This window comes from Gopherus flavomarginatus, chromosome 7 (genome assembly GCF_025201925.1).
Source record: "Gopherus flavomarginatus isolate rGopFla2 chromosome 7, rGopFla2.mat.asm, whole genome shotgun sequence".
Taxonomy (NCBI): Eukaryota; Metazoa; Chordata; order Testudines; family Testudinidae; genus Gopherus; species Gopherus flavomarginatus.
Genome location: NC_066623.1, coordinates 12,661,473 through 12,684,630, shown reverse-complemented (window position 1 = coordinate 12,684,630; position 23,158 = coordinate 12,661,473). Strand labels below are relative to the sequence as shown.

Here is a 23,158-nt window from a genome sequence, read left to right as displayed (position 1 = left end):
AGCCAGAGGACCACTTTGCCAACTTGTCAAAAGCTGAAAGATTACATCTTATTTGGGAAAAAAAAAAGCAGATTACAGGAACCTTCTTCTGAAAGAGGATTTGCTCTTATTTTAATAGAGGCGTGGACTGTAGAAATGACTGATCTCGGTTTGCCCTATCTTTGACCCGAGACCTGACCTGGCTCAATCCATGATAGGACAAGTAATCTCTGTGGGCTCCATCTCTGTACTTAAGATGAAGCAGCCATGTGGGCTGCACTGTGAAATGTCACAGCCACAGCTGGCCTTTAGCTAGCCCTAGTTATACAGCATATTAACCAAATGAAAGAATCATTCATTTAACCGAACCATCACTAGATACATAAATGTGGTAATTAATTTCAAAAGATACTTTTATTAAATAAAGAGCAACTGTCTATTCGAACAGTACCTCATTACATAAGCAATAGGCTCTAACCTCGTATTGGAGTGTGGGAAGGCTGAATTGAAATTTGCAGCAGTAAGGTTCCCACAATTTGGATTGATAGGTGGCATTGTTGTACCAACTGCTATTAGTGGAGGATCTTCCTTCACACTGCTGGGATCGTTGCTAGCTGCTACAGTGGTCGTTATATCAGTGATTGTAGGTTTACTCTCTTGAGGAAAACTGGGAGGATTCTGTGAGGAAGGAGCCCACTGATTAACTGCATCTTCTTGTTCAATCTTTTTTATTTCTGGAATCTCTGGTTTCCCTCCTTTCACTTTTGTACCTTTTACTTTTAAGTCCTTTGATTTTTTGTCCTTTTCAATATCCTGGAACAGATACTACATCAAAATATACATACACTGTGAAACATAAAATGTCACCTAATTTAGTCTGCTAGGTCCCGGTCATGTGAGGTGTTTAGTTTCTTTCAATTCCCATTGAGTTCAGTGAGAGTAGAGAGTGCTTATTGCCCCGTAGGACTGGACCTATAAACTGCATTTCTAACACCAAGTTCGTTTCAGGCAAACTCCTTTGCCATTTGATAACTTGAAAACTTTTAAAAACAGAAGTGTTAATGAAAGGACTATTTAACCTAGCAGCCACATATCAGAACAAAACTCTAGCTACAGCTTAAAATTAATAACAACAACAAATAAGTTTCAAGTCAGTAGTTTAATGTGAAATCTTATTTTCTTTTTCCCAGCCCTGTCTGCTCTGGGGCTGAAGTTACTCTGTTGATGGTGATTGGCCAGAGCAGATAGGGTACCAATAACTATACTGGGACATTGCAACAACAGGTAAGTGACATTTCCCCCATCTCTTAAATGAAGGTCTAGCAAGCTACTAGGACTATGTTTTACCCCATATTTTCCTTGGTTTGACTCTTGCTCTATGTCTTATTAGGAGGACTACAGTCATAGGGTTAACTGGAGGGTGGTGGGACAAATGAACCAAGCATATGTAGAAAAGGAAGCTGCTGACAGGCCAAACAACCACTTCTATACATAGTGTTGGGGAAGAGCCTTTATCCCTGAAATGTTCTGGGTCTACTGCCAGAACCAGCTCCTTCCTAGGTCTCCCTTCCCTGGACCAGCAGTAGCCTGCTCCACTCACCAGCTAATCTATTCCCCAGATTTGTTTCTTGCAGGTGGTAGATCAGCTGGTGACAGAAGCATGCTGCCAACAGAGGAAAGAACAGAGCAGGAGCTACTCAGCAGAAAGAGAGAGAGAGAGAGAGAGTGTGTGTGTGTGTAAGCAGAAGCACCCATCTGTACTGTCAGAGGCTTCCTTCCCACTGAGGACTCACTTCTATTCTTGGCTTCCCACCCACAAACTGAGCCCTAGCACTGTGGTCTTGCTTTCTGTCTACCCTCGCTAGACCTAGAGAAGGGAAGGAGAGGGGAAAATATCACTTACCTGCTGCAGTATCCTAACATAGTAGCCAACTAGCTTCTGGTCAGGATGTCATCAGCAGAATAACCTTAATACATGTCTTCATCAAGGAAATAGGATGTGGCCTGAGAAAAACAAAATGTGAACTAAAGTTAGACTACTGATTTGAATATATTTTTCTAAATGGAGTCCAGAATTAAAGGACCTACCCATACCTGCAAAGTGTAACTAGGGGAAGAAAAAGCTATAGCCATGTTTTAAAGAGACATGCAGTAACATAAAAATCACACTTCGAGTAACACCCAAGATTACTTACTGTAACTAAAAGCAATTAGAGAAAAAATAATTATTATTTCTTGCTTATTTTTATCATTTGACAGTACTTGGTGTACAGTCAATTCCACTTTTTATAACCAATCAATCTCTTATTTAGTTTGTATCAGTCATTCACACAGCCACAGAGAATAGAAAAAACATTTTTACAAATAGGGAAGTGTGATTACAAAACCACAAAATTTGCCAGTGAATTTAGACTTAGTACTTAAAAGTACTTTTAATTCATGTTTTGAAATTGACTGGATTTTAGATTGATTGTGTTCCTTTAATATAGCACTATTTGTCTCTGGAATACTGTGATTCTCCGATCTTTTTATCATGGGGACCACTTCCTAACAAAAATAGACTCTCATTGATCATCTCTCCTCTCAGCCCCTCACTGCTTGGTTCTCAAATTGTTCCAGTACCAGTGCTGCTAGTTGTATCTTATTGATGTTTCTGAGTAACACTAATATTATGGATTCCTCAACTAATAAAGTGGTCTGAAACTTTCCTTTAAAGGCAAGGTATGTGTTTTCATCTGTCTTTGGAAAGTGCCTAGCACATTTTTGGGGCTACCATAATATGAATAATAATTTGCAAATCACCAGGAAAGGTTCCTTGCTCTCTAGTTTGAGGTTCCTTGCTCTCTAGTTTGAGGACCACTTTAAAACTGGAAGAATCCTTGGTACTGTTGTCCCAAAACATCTGTAATATAGAAATGGCAATATAAAGTGTTATATATACAGGTAGCTAGCAGGTAGATTAGAAAGGTATCTAAATGAAGTCACATAGGACCCTTACTTCTTTCATCATCCTTTCATGAGATTTACTCTAACTACAGACATGTAGACTCCAGTTCAGCAAAGTATTTAGGGATAGACTTAGGGCACATGCTTAAAGTGCTTTGCTGAATCAAGATTGACTGCTGAGTCAGGGTCCTAATGAATATATACGAATATAAGATATTTTGTTTCATTTTGATAATATTCGTCTCTCTAAATGTAACAGACCAAATTCATTCCTACTATAACTACACTGACTTCAGAGACACAGTCCAATCCATTACAGTAGAACCTCAGAGTTATGAACACCAGAGTTACAAACTGACCAGTCAACCACATACCTCATTTAGAACCAGAAGTATGCAATCAGGCAGCAGCGGAGACGAGACAAAAAAAAAAAGGCAAATACAGTTCAGTATTGTGTTAAATGTAAACTACTAAAAAAAGGAGGGAAAGCAGCATTTTTCTTCTACACAGTAAATTTTCAAAGCTGTATTAAGTCAACATTCAGTGGTTGAAAGAACAACCATAACATTTTGTTCAGACAAACATTTCAGAGTTATGAACAGCCTCCATTCCCAAGGTGTTTGTAACTCTGAGGATCTAGGTACCTCTATATTGTAGGTATATGGTTTAAGATGACAATTTAATACAGCAATAAATATTTTAAGAAAAATAATTCTCACCTTCCCAACCACTGGACCATTCTGAGAGGCATTAATATGAATAGTTCTCTTTTCATCTTTTATTAGTTCAATCTCTTTATTATTCTCTCTGAGTTTTGAGAGAGAATTTAACTTTGCTTCTTGTAATAATTTAGCCTTCAATTCTGGTAAGAATCTGATAAAGTGAAATGTTCTTTTTATTTTCATACATACAGTTTTTCTCTTAACATTTCATGGTCACTACTTAACCTAACCCATTAATTAGCAAATTTACCTGCCAAATAGCTCATGAGCAGATCTATGCATGACGCAACCGTATCTGGCAAAATTATAAAGCATGTCAATGAAGGACATATCTTTAACAAATTTGATTTTGGCTCTTTAGTCAAACGTTCTAAAAAAATGTTTGCTAATAAATACATTATGTTCCTTATAAAGTCTTTTTCAAAAGGCAAAATTTATTCATGTTTAGAGAGTTCAATTTTAATGTTGACAAATTATATACCAATCTATTTATTGTTGTTCTAAAGTTCAAGAAAACTTCTTGGCATCGCACATTAACAAAATCCCTTTGAGGTCTGACTGATTCAACATATATCTAGCCATTTTTGCAACATTTTTAATAGATGCTTTAGTTCTTTTTTTTATAAATACTTGACACCAACATAATTAATCCTGCAAAAGGAAATTTCACACTGATCTAATTCACACACTATTGTTTTGCATCAGGTCTAATTTACATCCACTGTACAATTAGCAGTTAGTTATACTTCCAAACTGAAAAGTATAGTGTTATTCCAAACTATTCATTCAATTTGATGTTTTGTTTTGTTTTTTTCTGGCCACTAGAAATCAGCTTTGAGAAAGGTGACTGACACTAGTTCTCCTCAAAACTACAACACAGAGAATCTAAAACATTTAAATTACTATACACAACTGCTCTTAAGAACCAAACATTTAGGGCTGGTCTACACTAGAAACTTACATCTGTATAGGTACATCCATCAAGGATGTGAAAAATCCACATCCCTGAGAGACATAGCTATACCAATCTAACTCATAGTGTAGACAGTACTAGGCTGATGGACGAATTCTTCCATTGATCTAGCTACTGCTTCGCGGGGAGGTGGATAAGGTACAGTGACAAGAGAAGCCCTCCCTGTAGCATAGATAGTGTCTACTCTGGCCTTGTCTACGCTAAAAAATGAAGTAGGCTTCACTACGTCACTCAAGGGTGTGAAAAATATACCCCGGGGTGACATAGTTAAGGTGACCTAACCCCCAGTGTAGATAGCTGTAGTGTCTTAAGCGTAGACATATCCAGTGAAGCGCTACAGCAGTGCAGCTGCAACGGCACAGTTGTGCTGCTGTAGTGTGTTAGGTGTAGACATTCTGCCTGCTTCACTGATGGGGTGTGTTTCAGGAAAAATCTGTACATTTTTGCAATGAAAAAAAAAAACCATGTATATGCATGCAAAACAGGTAATACCACAAATTAGTGAGCACTTGTGTGTGCAATTTGAGATTTTGGGCAAACTCCTGGGTTTCTGAGGTTACAAAGTGGCACACCCATTATGCCCCTCCCCTCATAGAAATGGTGACCTTTAAGCTATGAACCTCTTTGTGCATTTTCTATTGTTCTCTGTACGACTAATTCAACACTGAAGCTACATCTACACTTGGAGGAAGGGAGTGTGATCCCCTGCTTGTGTACACGTAGGCGCACTAGCTCTCATTGAGCTAGCATGCTAAAAACTGCAGTAACATGGACAGTGGCAAGCAGCAGCACGGACTAGCCACCTCGAGTACAAACCCACCCAGAACCTGTGGGTACACACTCGGGGTGGCTAGCCCAGGCCGACTCTTGCCGCTGCCCATGCTACCCTGCTTATGCTACTATTTTTAGCACATTAGCTCAATGAGAGCTAGTGAGAGAATGTGTATGCAAACTGGGAATAGCACCCCTAGCTCATAACCTCAGAAACCTGTGTGTGCCCAAAAGCTTAGGCCTATAGTGTAGACGTTGCCTTACTGAAGTCAATGGAAGAAATCTGATCAACTTCAGTGGGCACCAGCCCAGGTCCTATACGTATAACTGGCTAACTATCTAAAACAGGCCAGGGTGGTGTAATAAAAGGAGCGTGGATAATGTAAATTTTTAGGAATGGCTGCGTTACTGATGAGTGATGAAACTAAGAGTGAACTATACAGGCTATCCCAAAAGAATGTTGATAAAACCTTTATTCTACCCACACCAACATGTCTTCTGCATGAGTCACAGAAAACGTACTTTCCAAAATGCTTTAGAGAGTTTTTAAAACATGACTGGAAATATTTTTGGTATTCATCCACCTATGAATTCAGATGCCTTAGATACCATGAGTTCAACATACAAGGGCAAAAGAGAGCCCAAAAAGTCTAAATGTGGCCTAAAACAGCTTTTCTGTAGATGAAAGTGTCACAGTTTTAAGCTCTAATATCTTGCAATTAGCTAGGGCTAAAAGTAAGAGTCTCAATAGGAAGATGGTAATTTTCCCTTCCAAGGGTATAATGATTTTGTTTCTACTCCTAAAAAATTATAAGATATCTAATTATGACCATTTAAATGCTAACATTGTTAAGCACATCCAATCACTTTTTTCACTCCTGCTTAGTTAAAAAAAAAAAACCTAGAAAATTAAATGCAACACCTATTTAAATAATTTTAGCACAATTACATTCAATAAATAAGGAAATGCAAAAATTAAGATTTCAACAGCAATATTAAGTCAATTGTGTTACACATATTTATTACACACACAAAAATGTATATGAACATTTTTAAGATTGCAAAGTCAAGCTCTAAAAGGTTAGGAAATGCCAGAATTAAGGCAACCTTAATTCGGACCCCTGGTGCATATGTTTTATGATACAGTCTTTAATAACATGATCACATACTATTTTTTCCATAGGTTTCTCATCCTAGTCCTACTCTCCCCTTCTCGGATTGCTTTCTGAGTTCCAAACTCCCCATGCCACTCCTCGTTCTCCCCATCTGCACATCCAGTCCTAATCTCCTTGTCCAGCCTCCCACTCCGCCCTGTTCCAGGTTCCAGTCCCAGACCTTCCTCCCCAGCTCCTGCCTTTCCTCTCTCCCAGTCCCAGCATTCCCTTCCCCACAATTACCAGTCCAGTTTGCTTGACCACCCAGTCCAGTTCTCTTCCTCCTCCTCCAGTCCCAGTCTCACCAGACTCCTTGCCCCTTTTTACTCTTTTCCCACCCCACAGTCCAGCTTCTGTCTGTCCCCACTGCATTTGACTCAGATGGCTTCCTCCTCCATGCTGCCTAGGTGCCAGTAAGGAGACCAGTGGTCACTGAAGGCAGGGAAGAGACAGTCTCCCTGCTCTCAGTATCAGTGCCTGGCCCCACCTCAGCCCAGAGCAGATGGGAGCCATTACAGGGAAAGCCCAGTTTTGCCTGTGAGCTTTGGGCAGGAGGGAACATGCTTAGGGACTCTGTAGCTCTGAGTCTGCAGAGTCTGGTCAGCACTAGGAGCGCTGAGTGGACGAAGTATGCTCAGTGAGGATGGAATTTTTGGAGAGTTTAGCTACTAAAATCAAAGAAGTCTTAAGCACGCACAAACTGCCATTTTGCAAAGGCTTATAACTTGCTCAGACTTGGATGGATTTTCACTGCAATAGCAAAAAGCATATTCCTGAGACAAATTTCAAGTCCCTGCTCTCAAAGCATGGGTGTGACAGTGCTGCTCAAAGAAAAAAGTTGCCAGGATTTTTTGACACAGGCAAAACAACATATTTTCCCTTGCTTCAGTCTCAAAAACAACTGAACCATTTTTGCTGAAATTTTTGAGAAAAATTCAGCCAGTGGCAGACACCTGGCATGTAAAATTGCAGCCCAAGCAGTTAAAGTTTGGCAACGTCATAAGCAACTGAAAACCAGGTCTTATAATGAGAAGTGTTGGGCAACCTTAATAATAGACAGCGCTACCACCCCCGCGTATAATTATACAGTACTGTTTTTCTAGTTAGATGTGTAGCTTCATACATTACTATTTCTGTTCTTGACAGTATTTTCTAATTTTCTGTAATTATATCAGTGCTTTGCATAACAGGATTTCTTCCATTTAATTTGCTATTTTTACTTTTATAAAATATACCAACTGTACAAATAAGCAAATAAAAGTTACAAAGAAGTAAAATGTCCCTTGTTTCATGTTACATAAAGGCTCAGGAATATTCAATTATATGTCAGACAGGGGTTAAAATTCACTTTCTGTGACCTATACAAAATTAGCAGAGATACCTTTATGACAGACAAAGGGCTGGATCCTCCAGCTGGTGTAAGTCATCATAGTACCATTAAAGTCAACACAATCATGATGACTTACAACATCTGAGGATCCAGCCCGGTGTGGTAGGAACGTGATTGGAATTTGTGAAATCACCCCTCTATTAAAGCCTTTTGGGAGGACATAATAGCTAAGATTTCTCAGTTTATCTTATAGAACAGTTTTCCTAAAAACCTCATGTTCAATTTTGGGGACACTGCCATATTCTTATTCCCATCTCTGGTTTACTGTTGGCAGGCAGAACAGCTGTAATTATGTCCTCAACTACCCTAGACCCACCAAGTGGGCAGAGTTGGCACAAGTACTTAATGAAGCACAACTTTCATCATGATGGTGAATTCTTTTAGATCCTAGGGATAAAACAGTCAGTCATTGAATGTGCCTATAGCTTCACAAAAATACACTTGTTCTAAATTATTACCCTTGTATATTTGTGTACCATGTACTTCCTTATTTACTGTAGCTCTTACAAAAATCATATAAATTATAATAATCTGAAACTAGGGCTTTTTATGTTTTACTTTTCCAACAAAATACTTACTTTTCAATAAATCCATCTCTAGTAAAATAGTCATGCTGCAGCAGATCTGTAGATGAGATCCTATCAGTGGGATCCATTTGTAAACAAGCCTGTAAAATATTAGAGAGGTTATTTTAGAAGGAATTTTTAAATCACATACCGCATAATGCAAGCAATGTTGTGTATTATATCTCTTTAGAGTCTAAAGCATCTTTCAGTTATAACACTGCTCACTGCTTCTGCACTCTAATCTGTCCTTCTTGTACAGCTGAAAGCCCTGTATAACATTATTTCACTGATTTTTTTGTCACTGCACCATGTTTCAGTAACACCTATTATGTCCAGGTCTTCTTCTATTGCTACACAATCTAGTTTATTTATTTTCACTGTTAAGCTTTTTATGTTGGTACAGATATCTTTAGGAACAGATCTTAGCTGTAGCCAAACTCTGTTCAATGTTGGTTGGTTGAACGATGGCTCTAAGCCATCATTATGCCCTCCTGATCCTCAGGCTAGCCCAAGGGCTACTCTAAGTTATACTGGCTGGAATGGTCCCCTATGGACTGCTCTACTGTCTAAGGATTTCCACAGCATATTCCTCCTGCCCTCTACAGAGGGCTGGATAAGGGAGTGACATAGAGCAGGTTCTGGCAACTTGACGCCAACCAGAGATTCTCTCCCTTCAGAGGGCTCCTCTGCTTTCTCTTTAGTGCAGCTTTCCCACTTTGCACTATCAAAGAAGACTAAGTGGCCAAGCACCTGACCCCTCCATTTTTATTTTTGGTTGTGTGCCTATGTTCATTTAAGTCCTTATTCTGACAGCTTGTTACTATTCTAGAATTTACCAAACTAGTCTCAACATGACCTTCCTCTACTCTATCTATAATTTATGTCCTATCTTTTACGGGATGTAGAGTTATCTCTGTATTACTGACATCCATGTCTTCCAGATGTCTTTGTCCAATCAGAGTTCTCCTCAGCACCTGTTAGTTTTCTCCCAGGTCCTCATTTAAATAATATACCAAAAGTGTAGTAGCTTCCTTTGCCTGCACTTTGGTTATGGTGAAGCCCATCATTTCTATATAGGTTCCTCCTTCCTCACAGGTCCTAGATGCCCAGTAAATGTAAATCCCTCTCCTTTACACCTTATTTTCATCTATGCACTGAGAGTCTGAAGCTTCTGTCTTGCTGCCCAAGCACAGAGTGGGAAGCATTTCAGAAAAAACTACCATAAGGCCATCAATCTAGATCTTTCTCCTAGTAATCTAAATGTCTCTACCATGACCACAATCCTCACCACTTACTAGATGTTGTCTCTAGATGTCTTGGGAGATTTAACACATTTGTACCCAGTAGACAAGTCACCAAACAGTTCACATTGTTGTCAGAGATCCTTCTGTCAATATTTCTATTACCACAGCCTTTCTATGTCTCACCTCTGTAACTCCATTTTTTGGAGTGACCAACTTAGAAAATGGGTCCTAACTAATGGAGAATATCCTGCATCCCTAACTAACTAACTTATAAGGATGAGTAGTTCTGAGATGGCTCTGTTCAACAATATTCTTATATCCTGCCTCTGTAAAGACACACAGAGAACTAAAAGAAATCCACTAAAAATTCACTTGTTTGCTCGCTCAAGTTTTGTAGATTAAACTTGAAAATAAAAAAGCTTTGCTGAGCTGAAGTGATGCAATATATAAACTATACTCCCTCCCCTGAGGCTTGTGTTCAGTGCTGCCTTTGATCACAGATTAAATGAGCTTGGTGGTCACAACCTATTCCCTTCGGAAAATATATCAGTATCACAAAACCACCACAAGTAGCACTATTGGCAATTTCTTCTCACAATAGATTTCCTACTGAAATTGTAAGGGATGTGTACAATGCAACAGAACTAGGCAGAGAAGAATGGAATAATCCTGCAACACTATGCCCACTTTAGTCTGTGTAATCATTCATTTTGTGAGTGCTATAATTAATCCACTTAAAGAAAACTTGGCTTATGGTCCTTTCACTGAATGAAAGAGATTCTTCATTTTCTTGAAATCATCAGTATAAACACAGAACTGCTGTATTCCAACAAAATGTATTCATTTTTTCCACTATACTCTCTGTAATTGTACAGTAATGAATATAGTAATTAAACAGTACATAGATGTATAGCATTGGGTAGAATTTTCAAAAATCACCTAAATGACTTAGGAGCATAAGTCCCATTGACTTTCAATGCCAGCTCTAAACAGACCAACGTGGATGGATTGGGTCGTTAAGGGTTTGCTAGAGGAACTTTGGCTTGTACATGTGTGACATTGTCTAATTAAAATATAACAATGCAAATCATTACTGCTACCACTGCTATATAATTGCAACAAATCTTATACAAAATATAACTCATGGACAGAAAGGTTTAAACAGCTTGCAGACTAACTAACCCAAAGCTGGTAATTAGGGCCATTCCATGGCTAATAGATGCTACCCATGTAAACAGACAGTTCCTGTCTGTTCCTATAGCTACTAATTCAGAGATCAAAAGGGAATATTAACGTTTAGATCAGGGGTCTCAAAGTTCCGGCCTGCGGGCCATCTGCAGCCTAACAACCTCCCCACTGCGGCCCCTGGAGGACAGAGGCATACAGGCCACATGTCTGCAGCAGGCACTGCCCCCACCCCCCATAGCTCCCATTGGCTGGGGAAGAGGAACAGAGATACTATCACTAGTCACCGGGCAGAGTCAGCCCTGGAGGCAGCATCATTAGTTGCTAGGCAGAATCAGCCATGGAGGCAGCGTCACTTTTTTCCCCACAATGAATATCAACAAGTCAAAATACTGAACACAACTACCTGATGCACACCTTGCTGCAACCCAGAAGGTTTCAACTGTTCAGTCACTGAGGCCAAACATCAACAAATTGACAGAACTGAAGCGCTGCCAGGTGTCTGGCCAGCACTAAAATCTCTCTGGCAGGCGAAGAATTGTCTAAAGTCGTATGACAGTTTTATTATTTCTAAGAAATTTGAAATAAAAAATGCAATATAAATGTTTTCTTTTCTGAACACCATCTTCAGTGACATTATTGGCCCACTGATAGGTTTTGAGGACTGGCGCTGGCCCTAAGGTAAATTGAGTGTGAGACCCCTGATTTAGATGAATCTTGGGTGAAGTAATGTCATTGTCTATATGTCTCTTTGAAGTTTGTGATAGACTACCTAATGAATAAATTGTCCTTAGTTAATGTGTGTAACGATGTGATGGTGATGTTTAGAAAGCAGAAGGTTACAGCAAAAGCCTATTGTTTATCCAGGACTGTATGGTCAAATGGAGGCTAGAAAACTGTATAAAAGACCGTTCGGTCCTCATCCTGTTTATCTCAGATCTGCTTGAGGTTTCATGCAGGGAATGCCTATGCCATAACGACCGAGATCCAATCTCAGTTCTGACTGGACCACCTTGAAATATAAACATGGGACTATAACCTATGAACTATTTCTGAAAGAACTCTTTGCCACTACAAAGTTCATCATCTCTGCTATGTATCTGAACCTCAAGAACTGAACTCATGTCTGTATGTATACTGATCTTTTAACCATACTCTCTCTCTCTCTTCTTTTTTAATAAATTTTAGTTTAGTTAATAAGAACTGGCTATAAGCATGTATTTGGGTAAGATTTGGAATACTCAGTAATCTGGGAGGTAATGTGGCCAATCCTTTGGGATTGGTAGAACATTTTCTTTTATATGATAAAATAAGATTTTCAGAAATCTTCATCATATTTGACTTGGGTACCTGGATGAAGGCCTGAGGCAGGGTTACTTCAAGGGAACTGTGTTGCTTGGACTTCTGAGTAACCAGTAAGGTATAACAGAAGCTGTTTAAGCGTTGGCTTGGTAAATGTAACTATTGAATTATCCACCAGCTTTGGGCTTTGTCTGCCCCATCCTTTCCAGTTCACCCTAACTGGGTAACTTCAGCTGGGCCCCACTGGGACCCTGGTCACCACATGATATTATACATTAGGCAGAGCTACAAATAATAATCATCAGCAAGCATGATACTCAGACCTCTTCTAACATACATGAACAATATCTGCCAGTAATGCACAAAGCTTGGGATACTTTTTCCTTGCATTTTTAGGGTGCTGGACTTCCGGAAGGACCACCCCTGAAAAAACTGGACTCCTTATAAAAATACTCTGAAGATGAGGTGTCAAATTCCCTGAAAGAAAATATAGTTTTCAAAATTCACTGTAAGCAGCCAATAAATCAAATACATATAATTAAGTATATACACAGTACTCTTATTCTATTATTCATGAGGATGGCTAAAATGAATTTAAAATCTCTCAGCAAAAATGCCTTTAGGCTTCAAAATAAAGCTGAAAAATATTCAGCAACGTTAGATTGCTAGATTTCGCTCTACACTTCCCCTTCCAAAGAGGAAAACTACATATAAAGCAGAACCCTCTAGTAAAGACTTGTTCTGCACTATAGATTATATTTGCAGTTTGATGCACGAAGTAGATTATATATGTATAACCCAGCAGACGATGAGGCTTTACCCCCATCTTTGCAGTTCATGTCATCAGAACAAACTACTACAGCAGCATGTATAAGGATATTGACTATGAAATGATTTTCACTCATCTTTACAATTAGAATTCTCCTTCCTACAGTTTCATATTGTTAGGAGGATAAAATAAACAGGATTTACGTTGCTGCAAGTCGGAAGCTCAGTGCAAAAGAAAAAAATACTGTACTCAAAGAGCGAAAAGGGTCCTGTGGCACCTTATAGACTAACAGAAGTACTGGAGCATAAGCTTTCGTGGGCGAATACCCACTTCGTCAGACGTCATGGATATTCACCCACAAAAGCTTATGCTCCAATACTTCTGTTAGTCTATAAGGTGCCCCAGGACTCTTTGTCCATTTTACAGATCCAGACTAGCACACCTACCCTCTGATACTGTACTCAAAGAGTAGTTATGAATGGTTTGCTTTCCAACTGGGTGGGTGTATCCAGTGGGGTCCTGCAGGAGCCAGTCCTGGGTCCAGTACTATTCAGTATTTTCATTAATGATTTGGATAATGTAGTAGAGAGTATGCTTATAAAATTTGTAGATGACACCAAGTTGGGAGGCGTGGCAAGCACTTTGAAGGACAGGGTTAGCATTCAAAACAACTTTGAAAAATTAGAGAATTGGTGCAAATTCAACAAGATGAAATTCAATAAAAATAAGTGCAAAGTATTTCACTTAAGAAGGAAAAATCAAATATACAACTACAAAACGGGGAATAACTGGCTAAGTGGTAGTACTGCCGGAAAGGATCTGGGAGTTACAGTGGATCACAATTTCAATATGAATCACTAACGTGATGCAGTTGCTAAAAAGATTAATATCATTTTGTGGTGTATTAACAGAATTGTTGTATGTAAGACACCTGGGAGGTAACTGTCCTGCTCTACTTGGCACTGCTGAGGCCTCAACTGAAGTACAGTGTCCATTTCTGGGTGCCACACTTTAAGAAAGATCTGGACAAATTAGAGAGAGTCCAGAGGAGAGCAAAAAAATTATAAAAGGTTTAGAAAACCTGACTTGTGAGGATGGGTTTTTAAAAAGTGGGCATGTTTAATCCTGAGAAAAGAATACAGAGGAGGGAACTGAAAACAGTCTTCAAACATGTTAAAGGCTCTTATAAAGAAGCCAGGGATCAATTGTAATCCATGTCCACTGAAAGTAAGCCAAGTAATATGCTTAATCTGCAGCAAGGGAGATTTGGGTTAGATATTAGGGAAAACTTTCTAATTATAAGGGTAGTTAAGATCCGGAATAGGATTCCAAGGGAGGTTGTGGAAATCAGATCACTGGAGGTTTTTAAGAACAGGCTGTAAAAACACTTGTCAGGGATGGTCTGAGAGGTTTACCTGTTCCTGTCTCAGTGCAAGGGGCTGGAGTTGATGACTTCTCAAGGTCCCTTCCACTCTACATTTCTATGATTCTATACCACAGCAATCCAATTGATAAAACATGTCAATGTTATTCTTAAATATTGTTTGCATTACACATCAGCAATACTTACCTACTTTTGTCACAATTTTATGGAGTAGGTCTAGGTCAGAGCTGCTGGGTAGATAAGGATTTCCAGTGGCCATCTCAATGATCATACAACCTAAAGCCCAGATGTCCACAGGTCTAAGATCAGGAAATGAACAAAGTGCTCAACAATAATGCTGATGCTAAGATAAAACATATTTAAAGAGAGCTGATATTTTAAAAGAAAAATTTAAAAAATTAAAATCTCTAAAATAACAGAATATTTGACAATATAAAAGGATAAAACATAATTAATCACACTTTAAAATATCTTCACAATTAATTACAAAATAATATTGCAGCATTTAGCTGTGAAATTCTTTTAGATTGTGGAACTGTATATTAAGATTTATAATTAATATAGCTACAAAACAGCTATCTACTAGGACAGTCCTTAAAACGTGTGTAATAGCATTAGCATATATTATGAGTGAATAGGCAGATCATTCTCCAAAGGTCATACTTAACAGCAGAACTTTAATTAGCACGTTCATATGAAATTGCCAAATATTTTTGTTTCTTGTTTCACGACATTTCTCTTAATCCTCTTTTTGAGACTCAGACAATACCCCAATCTGATTAAAGATTATGATATTTTTGGTGTTGTAACACTTCAAGGATTAACATCTATATAGGAACTATATAACAAATATTGAGAATCTCCATGGTCTATAAAATTAGAGTATTCTATTTAATGGTAGACTGTGTACCACTGAAGTCAGTAAAAGCTTTGCCATTGACTTCAACTGGCTCAAGATCAAGCCTGAAATGCATGTATGTGACCCCATATATGTGAACATTTTGTTGGGTATTGGGAATGAATTTTGTTATTATTTTACTTTCCTCTAGCAAAACAAGAGCCACTCTTTAAAATATGTGACAGAGCGCATCAAACGTTCCCCTGCTATGTCCAGGCACTAGCAATTTGATTTGTTAAAGTGATTTTAAATCCTTTTGTTGGTTTAACATTATTTTTAAAGAAAATTGTTTCACCTACAAGCAAATTAATTTCTGGCTTTTTGTCAACAGTACTATATTGCTCTAAAACGTGTAAGTTCTAACAATGCTGCCCCATGCCAGTTTAATAATAAGGATGTAAATAAAAATACATACTTCCCATATGTGGTGTCTTTTAATACCAGTTCTGGAGCCCTGTACCATCGTGTGGCTACATAATCTGTATAAACATCACCAGGGGCAGCTAATGTCCGAGCAAAACCAAAATCACATAGTTTAGTAATTCCCGTCTGTGATACTAAGATATTCTCAGGTTTGATATCACGATGTATGACCTGGACAAAAGAAAAAGTCGAATCTACCTTAATAATAAAAGGGATTCTGCAAAAAAAGATAACTCTCAAAGAGCATGGACTGAAACAAACACATAAATTTTGCCACTTTAGGATTACAATAAGCAGTACAGTGTCCAAAATTCTCAAAATTGTCTGCAGAGGTTGAAGACCATAGGCTGCTACTGCTACACACAGCAACAGCCTAATTTGTATGGGGTGAGGAGAGAAAGAGAAGTAACAGTGCACCACTCAAAATAAAGAAACAGAAAAAATAGGCACCCTGGAGAAAAGGGAATAAACTGCAAAAAGACAGAGAGAGCTGGGGGTGAAGAGCTATGTGCTGTAAGCAAACTGCCCTGAAAATCTGAAACTGGGGGATACAATGGTGCAGTAGGTTAATAAGAAAGCTATAATAATCAGAAATGGACAAGAACCATAACCCATGCTCCAAACATCTCAGAACCAAAGTTTAGATCTGGATCCAAAAAGTGTCGACACAGCCCATCCCTGAGAATAACAATATCTAACCCTTTAATTGCTAACCCTTTAACATAGTTCATCTTTTACTGCACACGTGTTTCAGTTCTAAAAATCAAAATTCAGTTGGAGGCATTTAGGCTATTATTATGAAACTATAACATTTTAATATGGAATTAACATTTTCAAACTCTGGGAGATGAAACACTATGTAAAATCAGAAAATGGAAAACATAACACCACTTTGTTTTAGCCTTAGCTTCTACAAAGTACTTACATTGTTGCTATGGAGATACTCAATTGCTCGAAGGATCTGGAAGAGATATCTTCTAAGTCTTTTATTATCCAGTCCGTGACAGTAATGTTGTAGCTCATCTAAAACTGTATGATCAATAAATTCAAACACCAAATGAATTTTTTTTTTCTGTCTAAATACTTCGATCAGGTTGACCAGGTTTTCATGATGAAATTGCTGTTGGCAAGAGGAAATAAAACATTCTACTGTAGCTTTTCGGTATTTATTTCTATTAGGATAGTTTTTCTCCTTGACCAAGACATACTTGCAAGGGTAGACATGAAAGATTCCCTTTATTCCCTTTGACTTCTATACAAGTTGGAGAATCAGACCCTTAGCATAGAATCTGTTTTTTTGTACTTTCGCCAAGTCTTAATTAAAAATTGATAAGGATCAAATTAAAAAATAAATGTCCTGTGAGGGCAATGAGTGGGGTTGGTGCTGAGAGTCAGACTTTATGACTCAGTCGTTCAACTATAAAACATGAATTTAAATCTTAGGCTTTGAATTTGCAAACACTAGGTTGGCTGAGAAGAAAAGGGCAAGCCAGGTCAAACAGGAATCTGCCCCGAACCATCTCTAACGTGTTTAACAAGAAAACATAATACATTATGTCTGCATTAACTTTCTTGCAGGATCCTCCACATGCACTGCTTTAACCTCACATGAATGTACTGCGTTCGGGGGTAGCTATGGGAGTAGGAAACCCTTTCACTGCCACAAAATGATGCTGGGGAATCTCTGGGAAGGAATAGCCAGAGATTCCTCCTCTGTTCCTAGGTGGCACAGAACTGGGATGACGACTACATCACACCCCTGTGGTGATGATGTAGGCTGTAGGAAATGTACTGGAGAAAGGGCCTGGGGAAGGTGGTGTCTTGGCACTGCTGTATTCTGGTGATATGCAGCTGGATCCAGGCACCACTCAAAGCTGCAAACCTGGAGTTTAGATTGGAAAGTCACAAAAACTGGCTTTGCAGGACTTTTGCTCTTCCTATCCAGTTTCCTGATGCAGCTGAGGATCTAGTCCCAAAGAGAATGCACATGAGTTATCTGAAGTCAAATGGTAAATCGATGACAGACTCAAGCATGGGACTCTGTGACTCCCAACCCAATATTAAAAATGGGGAATGTTTTAATGTCATATGTAGATTGGTAGAAAGAGGTTAATGTGTTTTATATTTCTCTTACAGTTGAGAACCTTCAGCAAAGCTGCCATGTATCGCAATAGATTGAGACACAATTTTGGGGGACAAGGGGTAAAGAAATTACAAATTTATCCCTGTCAACTGCATCAAAAGCTGACATCAGCAGACTTTTGTGCCAGTTCAGAAGTCTATAGGACTACACAGCAGATTAATGGTCTGCAAAATTGTGGCAAATTAAAAGCCCATCAAAATTCACATCCGTGCTCTCTACTGTTTTAAATATTAGAGAGACAAGGTTAATATGTTCATAAATATGGAGTTTTTAACTTATCAAGTTTCTTTTAAAATCATAGCCACAAGTTTTATCTTCACTTTATTTTTTAAAAGGCTTGGCAATAAAACAAGTCAACATGCTTTTTCTTGGTATATTTTATGTGTAATAGCCCAGGTATATGCCAATAATGATGCAAATTTTATTTCTAAGCACTTTCCCTTTTGATTTACAAAATGACTAAAGCAAAAGAAGCAAACCTTTAGAAACTTTATTTCTCTCATAGCAATTTTGTTGACAGATTTTTCTGGTTTCTCATAGAATATCTTAATGGCTACTATCTGTCCTGTTTCCTTGTGTTTGCACTTCACTACTGTTCCATAACTCCCCTCTCCCACTTTGCCAAGGGTCTCATACATCTCCATCTTCCACTCTGATTTTTATTTCTTTATAGAAAGAGAAAATGTTAAAAATTATTTTGTGCATACACTGGTTTTTAGTTTTCTTAAACTATAATTTGCATACAACATAAGCAAGGTGAATTACTCCTACAGACAGCAATAACTCCATTGTACATTTTAAATATTTGGTTCTGTGTGTGAAATTTATCCCAGTAACAACAATAATAGTCTGATAGGACGGCAGGATCAGGCCCTTTCTCAAATGTGCATTCCCAGTTCAATCAAGTGGTCAACTGCAGGACTGATGTAATAGTCAATATCTAGAAACTTCTTAAATAACAGTACATTTAAAACAATTCTTGTATTTAACTGTCATTAAAAGGAAAGGAACAAACAATGGAACCATGAACAATATAGAGGCAAAGTTAGTGTGATAATAGTCATATAATTATACAAGTCTAAAAAATGTAAAGGTAAGCCAAAAAATGAACAAGACTTTGAGCAACCTAAATCAGGCCTGCACAACATACGGAGGCTCACTGTGCGGCCTTTGGCGGGATTCAAAAGGCTCTGAGCTGCCCGCAGCAGCTGGGAGCTCAGAGCTCTTTAAATCTCAGCCGCGGCAGGGATTCAAAAGGCTCTGGGCTGCCCGCAGCAGTGGGGAGCCCAGAGCCCTTTAAATCTCAGCCACAGCCGGGATTCAAAAGGCTCAGGGCTGCCTGCAGCGGCGGGGAGACCAGAGCCCTTTAAATCTCAGCCGCGGCTGGGATTCAAAAGGCTCTGGGCTGCCCGCAGTGGCGGGGCGTCCTGAGCCCTTTAAATCCCAGCCGCGGCCAAGATTCATAGGGCTCTGGGCTGCCAGCAGCTGCAGGGAGCTCAGAGCTCTTTAAATCCCAGCCGCGGCCGGGATTCATAGGGCTCTGGGCTGCTCGCAGCTGCAGGGAGCCCAGAGCCCTTTAAATCTCAGCCGCCAGGGCCGGCTTTAGGCCAATTCAACCAATTCCCCTGAATCAGCCTGCCCCTAAGAGGACCACATGCCCAAGCCCCAGTACGGTGTACCAGCAAAAGCTGGTGCGCTGTACCGGGGTGGCCCAGATTCCCCAGGGGGCAATTTAAAAGGCCTGGGGCTCCCAGCAGGGGCTGGAGTCCCAGGCCCTTTAAATTGCCACCAGAGCACCACTGCTGGAGCCCTGTAGTAGGGCTGTGAGGCTCTGGGGGCTATATAAAAAGTCCGGGGTTCCCATCGCTTCTACCGCCCCGGCCCTTTAAATAGCCACCGGAGCCCCACCACTTCCCCAAGGTTTCCGTGGCTATTTAAAGGGCCGGGGCGGTAGAAGAGGATCCCCGGGCCCTTTAAATACCCCCAGAGCCCTGGGGTAGCGGGGGGCTCCAAGGGCTATTTAAAGGGCCGGGGCTCCAGCTGCCTCTGTCGCCCCGGTCCTTTAAATAGCTGCTGAAGCCACACCGCTTCCCCAGGGCTCCCTCGGCTATTTACAGGGCTGGGGCGGTAGAAGCAGGGGAGCCCCGGGCTCTTTAAATAGCCCCCAGAGCCCTGGGGTAGTAGGGGGGTGTCTCCAGCTGCCTCTGCTGCCCTGGTCCTTTAAATAGCCCCCAGAGCCCCACCACTTCCCCAGGGCTCCCGCAGCTATTTACAGGGCTGGAGCAGTGGAAGCAGGGGAGCCCCAGGCTCTTTAAATAGCCCCTGAGCCCCGGACTGCTGCTGCTACCCTGGTGGGGGAGGCAGGAGGAGGGGGCACTCACCATACAGGATGGGCTGGACCCCCTGTACCTGCACCAGCTGCCCGCAGCCAACCCCTGCTGCACCCCCTTCCCGCACCAGCCCCGCACCTCTTGCCCTGCCTGCACCAGTTCCTGTCTGCAGCCAGCCCTGCACCCACTGCCCGCAGCCAGCCCGTCTCCAGCCAGCCCCGCACCCCCTGCCTTGCCTCCAGCCCTGCACCAACCTGTCTCCAGCCAGCCCTGCATCCCCTTCCCTGTCTCCAGCTAACCCCTGCCACACCCCCCTGCCTGAAGCCAGCCAGTCCTGCACTCCTTTGTCTCCAGCTCTGCCAACCCATGCCGCACTCCCCCTGTGGCCCTGCCTGAAGCCAGCCAGCCCACCCCACACACCTTGCCCAGCCTGCAGCCAGACCCTACCTCCAGCCCCCTCCCCCTGCCACCTCCAGCCAGCCCATGTCCACTGGTGCCCTGCAGTTCCCAGGGAAGTAACCCTGCACAACTGCTTCAATGAGGTGGGCAGGGAGCAGCTGGGACCCAGACATGTGCACCCTAGCACACTCTCAGAGAGTGGCGGAGCTCATTTCTAGTTCAGACCCATCTTTTTAAAAAAGAACTTTAGGTGGAGTTAACATCTGTATTTTCCCGGACATGTCAGGCTTTTTGGTTCTTAAATCGCCATCCGGGAGGAAAATACGGACGTATGGTAACCCTATTGGTACAAAAAATACGTACTGTGGCAGAACTTTTTGTAGGGAACCGGTTGCTAAGAAATGAAAGGCTTTTTTTTTTTACATTTTTTTTTTCAGTCATCCCTGCTGGGGCCCCACCAAAAATGTTCGAATTGGGCCCCGCACTTCCTAAAGCCGGCCCTGCCAGCCGCAGCCGGGATTCAAAGGGCTCTGGGCTGCCCGCAGAGATTCCTGGTCACAGCTGAGATTTAAAGGGCTCAAGGCTCCCCGCCGCCACGGGCAGCCCAGAGCCCTTTGAATCCCAGCAGCGGCTCCAGTGGATGGGCTGGGGCTGGGATTTAAAGGGGTCGGGCTCCCCTCAGCAGCAGGAGCTCTGGGCCCTTTAAATCCCTGCCCCAGCCCTGCAAAGATCCGGGTTCCTCCAGCCGCCGGAGCCCCAGGTCCTTTAATTTGAGCCAGTCACCTCTTCAGCTGGGAGCTCCTGGTTGATTTAAAATCAAGTATCACCTCCCCACCCCCAACCTTCCTTTTTGGCCCACAGCTGTTTTGGTGGGGCGGTGCTGGGGAAGGAGTGTTTGTTTCTGCAGGGCTGGGTGGTGCTGGGGCGGGGTGTTTCTGCTGGGCTGGGAGGTCCTGGGGGGGAGTGTTTCCGCGGGGCCGGGGGGTTTCGGCCCTCAGCTGTTTTCTTTGGAGTAATGTGGCCCTCGCCGCTTTACGAGTTGTGCAGGCCTGACCTAAATAAAGTAAATTTAACATATTTCAGAAAGTTCACTCCAACAGTGAAATAAACATCATAGTCCAAAGAGTGTTGATCAAAATCAGTCCACTGGAAACTCCTTTGGTCAGAGAGCAGGGCCTCCTTTATAATCTCTGTTTGGAATTCCTGAATATCTCCACAAGTTTTTAATTTAGCCATATTTCATGATAAATTTATTCACCAGACTTAGTTATTAAAAAGTTCATCCTCATTTCATACAGTATAGGTGAATAAGATTGTTGTTCAAAAAGTTAATCCTATTACAAGAAATAAAAGGTTTAACCAAGACAAGAATAACTTGACCTCTACAGAGTTTGTACCACTGATTACATGAATACACAAAATTGGCTCTTACCTACAAATGAGGAAGGGGCATAAGAATGAGAAAATCACAGCTCCTTCACTGAGGAGTCAGTGAGATCAAAATCACTACATTTATTGGGGTGTGGTGAAAGCAAGCCAGAATAACACTGTGATTCACTCTTTCAAACTCTGTGATCTGGAAATGTTTCAAAAATAACCTCGATCATTTTATAGACGGCAGGTGCTTCTTGAGAATCCAGACAGACTATAGCTACCCTTTGCCCAGAATCCTTCACATGGATCTCTCACCTGAAACTGAACTGCCCACACCCACAGCGCCTGGAAAAGAGAACCAAATCCTCCCTGAAACCCTGATCTAACTGTCTAGGAATTTATACTGAGTTTCTTGGTGCAGTATCGGCACTTCCCCCACACGGGGGCACATGATTCCTCAGGAAGAGTCCAAACCCTCCCTTCTTCCCAATTACTAGGGCTATCCATGGGGAGAGAATAGTTACATTCCGCACCTTGCCAGGTTTATTACGCACCGGAGGAAGGCCCTGACGGGACGACAGCTGCCCCCAGAATCCCAGAGAGACATTGGAAAACTCATCAGTTGAGCCCTTGCTCCTGATGCTTGAAAGCAACAATCTCCCAGGCTCCTGCCAGCTACCAGCTCCCCAGCCACGGCAACATCCCCTGCTGCCCGGCCCAGTCACCAGCCCCTACCCAGCACAGTCCTCCCCCAGCCTTAGCTACCCATCCAGTTCAACCCCCCTGCCCCCCAGCCTAGCTACCAGCCGCCATCACTGCCTCCCTGCCAGCCCCTCGGCTCTCCCCCCGGCCCGGGCAGCTCCAAGCCCCCAGCCCCAGCCTCCCTGAGCTAACCTGACCTGCTCGAGCCGGCTTTCCATGCCGGGCCCTTCTATCTCCGCTCGGCACGGCTCCCCCCCACGGGCCCTGTTACCATAGCAACCACCAGCCACAGCAACAGAGCTCGCAGTATCCGCCCACGGGCCGCGACGTTTCCGTGACCTCACCGCGTTCCACCCGGAAGTGACGCCAAAGCGAGGGGTCCCCGGCAGCAGAGGGGGAGAAGGCGGGGCTGCTAATGGGGATGGGGTCTGGAGCAGAGGTAGGGGTGGGATTCAGTGGCGGGAGAGAGAGGTGGGTGGCTGCCGGTGATTGGTGGAATGATGG

The 23,158-nt window shown here is 41.7% G+C and overlaps 1 protein-coding gene across 6 annotated transcripts in view; it reads right to left on the bottom strand.

The window, feature by feature from the left end:
* LOC127055547 (serine/threonine-protein phosphatase 2A catalytic subunit alpha isoform) overlaps positions 1 to 23,158 on the bottom strand; it is a 78,725-nt gene extending 55,567 nt beyond the window's left edge. For 2 of the 6 annotated variants that reach the window (XM_050962680.1, XM_050962676.1), the window contains exons 1-10: positions 22,847 to 23,158; positions 22,011 to 22,154; positions 18,329 to 18,514; positions 16,632 to 16,826; positions 15,699 to 15,877; positions 14,572 to 14,684; positions 12,570 to 12,709; positions 8,514 to 8,602; positions 3,645 to 3,798; positions 458 to 792 (exon numbers count right to left, since the gene is read on the bottom strand). In XM_050962680.1, the coding sequence (XP_050818637.1) occupies positions 458 to 792; positions 3,645 to 3,798; positions 8,514 to 8,602; positions 12,570 to 12,709; positions 14,572 to 14,684; positions 15,699 to 15,877; positions 16,632 to 16,826; positions 18,329 to 18,493 (1,370 nt within the window). In that variant the 5' untranslated portion in view covers positions 18,494 to 18,514; positions 22,011 to 22,154; positions 22,847 to 23,158. Of the gene's footprint in view, positions 1 to 457; positions 793 to 3,644; positions 3,799 to 8,513; positions 8,603 to 12,569; positions 12,710 to 14,571; positions 14,685 to 15,698; positions 15,878 to 16,631; positions 16,827 to 18,328; positions 18,515 to 22,010; positions 22,155 to 22,846 lie in introns of those variants that run through there. The other 4 variants (XM_050962679.1, XM_050962678.1, XM_050962677.1 and 1 more) reach the window with 4 other exon arrangements.